Genomic DNA, 5,127 nt, shown 5'->3' with positions numbered 1-5,127 from the left:
GATTCAACTTGAGTGAGATGAATGGAAGAACTCAAAAGTGCGTTTTCAAAACCTTGACACACAATACTATTAACTAGTATAGGGAAGTAAGGACCGATCCCACAGAGATGAGGCGTTTGACATTTGTTTGCTTGACACGACTTGGAAATGGCTGTTGCCACACTTTCTAGGGGGTGGGCTAAGCTAACTACTTGACTTGAGAAAATAAATTTAACTAGGGTTCTAAACTGATCAACTTGCTAAGCTTAACTAAATCTACTTGATCAACTCAACTAAATTTTCGATAAATGGACAAACAGCATAAATGGGGAACTGTCAGTCCCCTGCAAAGTGTACGATAAAGTAAAAACTTTTAACAACGTCATCTTCTTTACCAAATCAACATGAAAGAAAGAGCAAATAACAGATATGAAAAGATACGAAAGATGAAACATCATAACAACTCATAAAATCAAATCTAGTCCTAAATCTAAGCTACAACTACATAAACAAGAAACTAACCCATAATCATGCAGAAACGAAACATAAACTACTAGATCTAAACATCCTAAGAACTCTCAAACATAAAACATCAGATCTGACCAAATCAAAACAAGACATTTTTTAGCTAAGACATGCGACGTAAGAAGGAACCGAAAACAGATCAGAAACATCATGCATGAAAACAGAACACATAAGCTGGGAACGAAAACATAACTTCAGATTTACTAAATCAAAAACTTCAAAATGTCGATAACACCAAAATCAAACTGAAAATAAACTACGAAAGCAGTAAATTGTTTCATCACCCCTTCTCGGAGTGGAATAACAGAACCGAAAGCTAAAGTGCAGAAAACTACCACCAAACTACCACTTAAACTAAGACCAAGTGTGTGTGTGCAACAGGAATCAAGAAAATGAAGTAAAAAGAGCTCCGATTTCAGCCCTAGTAGAGAGCTGAATTCCTAAAGATACTCTAAGAAATCCTATGAGTCCCCCCTTTCACCACTGGCTGGGACTCTCTTTCTTCTTGTGTTGGGCTTCCTTTATATAGAGAGGCGTAGGGCTCTGATCCTAAGGTATCATCCTCTCCGAAATGTCATTCCTGCCTGCCCTTCACTTTTTGTGGTGGGGTCTTCAGCTCTATCTCCTATGCGGAGGACTTCTGCTAGCTCCATTCGATTCTTGACTTGATCAACTCAATGCTGCAGTTTCTTGACTTCTTTCCTTGATCCGTTCGTCCGCCCAACTGATTTGTTCCCTTTTCTGAATATGGCGGTTTTCACACACACCTGGCTCAAAATTAGTTGTTAGTTTACAGAATTTGATATAGTTTTACCACATAACACATGCATGAAACAAGCCTCATCATTAATCTTAAAACGTTTTCTAACATCTTATTGCATGGAAAAAATGTAAATCTCGAGATCGGTTGCCTAGTTACCAAGCACCTTCTGGTGCTCAAATTGTTTATATTTCAACGCTCGGAAGAAATTGCTCGGAATGGTTCGACGAGCCGTATACCGAGCACATTTGGAGCTAAAAAGTGTTCGGTATCATACTGATTATTTTGGTGCTCTGTAAACGACATTTAGTCTTAGTTTGTGAAGGAAGGTATGTATATTTAAAATGTAGTATACTAAAAATTAGGATGTTACGATCGAATTCTAAGTGGTAATCCGATTCATATATGGATTGGTATTTAGTTGATAATAATCAGATAAAATCAAGGAATCAAATAATAGGCTTATATAAGTCAAAAGACTCCACCATATTATGTTAGATAATTGCTTAATAGATTAGTGTTGAGTTTACTTTTTTCGGGCCAATGATTTGGTACGACATAAAAATGCCATAAAATTTCACCCACTAATTAACTAGGAATTGCTTTCACTTGAATAACTCTAGGCATATGTGCGTAATATTGGTCCAAGTCATCATAATAAAAGCTGGGAAAATAATTACGGTGGCCAATAAAATTATGTAGTAGTATAAATTTGTCATCCACAACTTCAAGTGCCGTATCGTGTACAACATAATTAATCAATAATTCCCCGTGCATTCCTTGCTGGAATTCCATTTCCCCCCTTTTCCGATTTCGTCTTTAAATTAAATAATTAGTACTACATAGTTAGTGACAGTGTGTGTATATAATACAATATCTCTCCAATGCAATCATTTTCCATATATGGACTATGTGGGATCAGTTTGTTGCAATTAAAGTTTATGGTTTCAAAATGTGTTTTGTCACGTCAACTACCAATTTCTGGTGCCACTTACTTAGTTTTATCAATTATCATTATCTATCCACTTATATTAGTGTTGTACAATAATAGGTATGTAATAGGGTTCTGTTATGGATAGAAATACTGCAATCTCCGTGATTTAGTTGGAGTAATCAATTTTTTTAGTGGAGACCTTATTTATGTTGGGCTCTCTTGTTACAAATCAGAGTTTAACCAGTTTGATCTGATCAATTCAAATTTTTAAAAATAAATCATATGGTCAGTTTTTCTCGAAACAGATATGAACTAATTACCATCCATGATCAGTTTTTATATAAAATGAACCATTAACGATATCATCTAAACGAAGCATTATTATAAATGAAACAAATTAAAGTAGAAATCATGAAGGAATAGGAATAGGAATATGATTATGATCCTCGTCATCATCATCAACCAAATCCTGCATGATTAGCGCCTTGCGAGATTCGTCATCCCAATCAATTCTGGCAATAAACACAAACAACAAAACCAAACAAACCACAACTCCCCCAAAAAGCCCACCCAACAGCCCCCCCAATCCCATCCCCACCTTGAACGCCAACACCACCCCCAACGGCAGCCCTATCACATAGAACCCACACACATTCGCATACATCCCCACCCACGGCCTCGCCGTCCCCCTCACCACCCCACCACACACCGCCAACGGAAAATTCACCACCTCCACCGCCTGCCATCACCATCATCATCCTCCCCACCACCCTCACCACCCCTCTCTCCCCGCTGAACAGCTTCCCCCACTCCCCCGCCGCCCCCACCATCGCTGCCTGCGCCCACCACCCCTGCCCCTGCCCCCACGCACAAGCACACCCGTGCTGCGAGGCGGGCCGCCCTCGGGCGCCCCGCCCCCAGCTCGTTCGACACGCGCACGGACGCGCACGTGGCCAGGGAGAGCATGACGGAGAAGAGCAAGTAGTCGAAGTTGAGCACTATCGCTAAGACGCCTACCGAGCGCTGCGCGCTGGGTAGGCGGCCCGTGAGGAGGACCACGATCTCGTAGCACCACCACTCGAGGCAGGTGGTGAGGCAGCAGGGCCCACTGAGTTTCAGCAGCCTTAGCCACTCTGCCCCACTTTGCTCCAGCCATCCCCCTTCCTTCCAATTCCCCCCTTTTCGCCTTTCCCACAAAATAAGATATATCGCGAGTAAAATCGCCACCACCACATCACTAATCCACACTGCCATTGCAATCCCCTCCAGCCCCCTCGCGCGGCCGAGGACCAGAGTGGCCGGGATGTGGATTGCGGCTGCGGTGGCGGAGCTCAGCATGATCGGGACGGTGACGTTCTGAGTGCTGAGATAGGCTTTAAGGGGGCAGAGAAATGAGATTACGACCAAATCGGGGATGAGGAAAATGAGGTAGCGGCGGGAGACGGCAGCGAGATCTCTGTGCTGGCCGAAGTAGATTAGAATGAGGTCGACGTGGAGCCAGAGGAAGGCGATGGGGACGGAGACGGATAGGAGGAGAGTGGTGGACATGAGGAGAGTCTTATGGAGGAGGCGGAAGTTGTTGGCGCCGAAGGCTTGGCCGCAGATAGGCTCCATGGCGCCGCAGAGGCCGTTGAGGAGGGAGAAGCCGGTGACGTTGGCGAAGGTGAAGCCGAGGGTGGCGCCAGCGAGGGGGAGCTCGCCGAGGCGCCCGAGGAAGGCGGTGGTGATGGCGGTTTTGGCGAACCATGTGAAGTTCATGGCCACCAAGGGGATGGTGATCCGCCATTGCGTTCTCAGCTCCTTCTCCAGATTGTGAGTTTCCGGCGAGAGCTGTTTTTGTTGCTCCATTGATCAATTCTGCAATAAAGCTTAGGAGAGTGATTATTGTGGGGTTTCTCTCACTAATAGTTTAACTTACGGTGTTTTCTTAATTGGGAAGTGCCAACATGCTATGATTTATAGAGATGAGGGTTATTTATAACATAATTAATATGGTTTGGTACAGTATTACAATAACAATATTGAAATTTGTTATACCGAAATTTCAGTATATCGAATATTACGGTAATGTATGTGATATGACAATTTCGGTTAATATTGGTAAAGGAGGTGTATTTGATGTTGATATTAAAAAAAAGTAGAAATGAGATAAAATGAAATATGTGATTGTGATGTTAATGTACTACTAATACACAAATCAATTTGGCATGCTTGATTGTGTGAGGAACGGTGGAGCGGGGCTTGGCTGATGTCGGACTCGTAAAAGTATAGTTTGCAGAGGCAGGAATTAAAGTGGGTGCTGTTAATTGTGTTCTTATGGGAGAGATGGAAGAGAAGTAAATGAAAATTGTGGAGAGATAATCAGATGGAGTAAAATAGAAATAGAGATTGAGAAGAGGCATTATAAAGAGACAGAGAAGAGTCAAAGTGATTTCAATAAGCTAGTTATTTTTATTCATTACTGATTACACTGCATATGTTAAATTTATTAGCTAGCCCATCATATTAATCATTACAATATTATTTTGATTGCCCGATTAATATAAGAAAATATTTTGGATCCACAGTCCACTTATATGTTTGTAATAACATTGGTATAATAATAATAATAATAATAATAATAATAATAATAATAATAATATAATAATAATATTAATCATGGAATCCAACGCATATTCATAGTAATAAAACTTAATATTGTAAACACCTAAATCAAAATAGCTATTTAAAATTTTCCGAACAGTTTAAAGAGAGCGTAATAAGAGAAATATTTGATAGTACAAATATTTTATAAATACATCTTAGTATTGAAAAATATTGCGTATAATTTTTGGTACGTTATTGGACTTGACTACTAGCTAGTTAGTTAGCCGCAAAATAATGGAAAAGCAAAGTGTGCAACCCCTTTATAGCTTTTCTCAAATCGAAC

General features: G+C 40.8%; 1 protein-coding gene across 1 annotated transcript; it reads right to left on the bottom strand.

Annotated features, from left to right (window-relative positions):
* Positions 1–2,531: 2,531 nt before the first annotated feature.
* Positions 2,532–4,567, bottom strand: LOC121810267 (protein DETOXIFICATION 56-like). The gene is given in 3 exon segments (XM_042211042.1): positions 2,532–2,937; positions 2,939–3,034; positions 3,036–4,567. Coding segments are annotated over 3 exon segments (1,437 nt in total). The 5' UTR covers positions 4,047–4,567; the 3' UTR covers positions 2,532–2,607.
* Positions 4,568–5,127: the final 560 nt, after the last annotated feature.

The sequence above is a fragment of the Salvia splendens genome, chromosome 7 (genome assembly GCF_004379255.2).
Source record: "Salvia splendens isolate huo1 chromosome 7, SspV2, whole genome shotgun sequence".
In the NCBI taxonomy this organism is placed as follows: domain Eukaryota; kingdom Viridiplantae; phylum Streptophyta; class Magnoliopsida; order Lamiales; family Lamiaceae; genus Salvia; species Salvia splendens.
The sequence above is the reverse complement of the archived record's forward strand: the minus strand, read 5'-3'. Positions and strand labels throughout refer to the sequence as shown.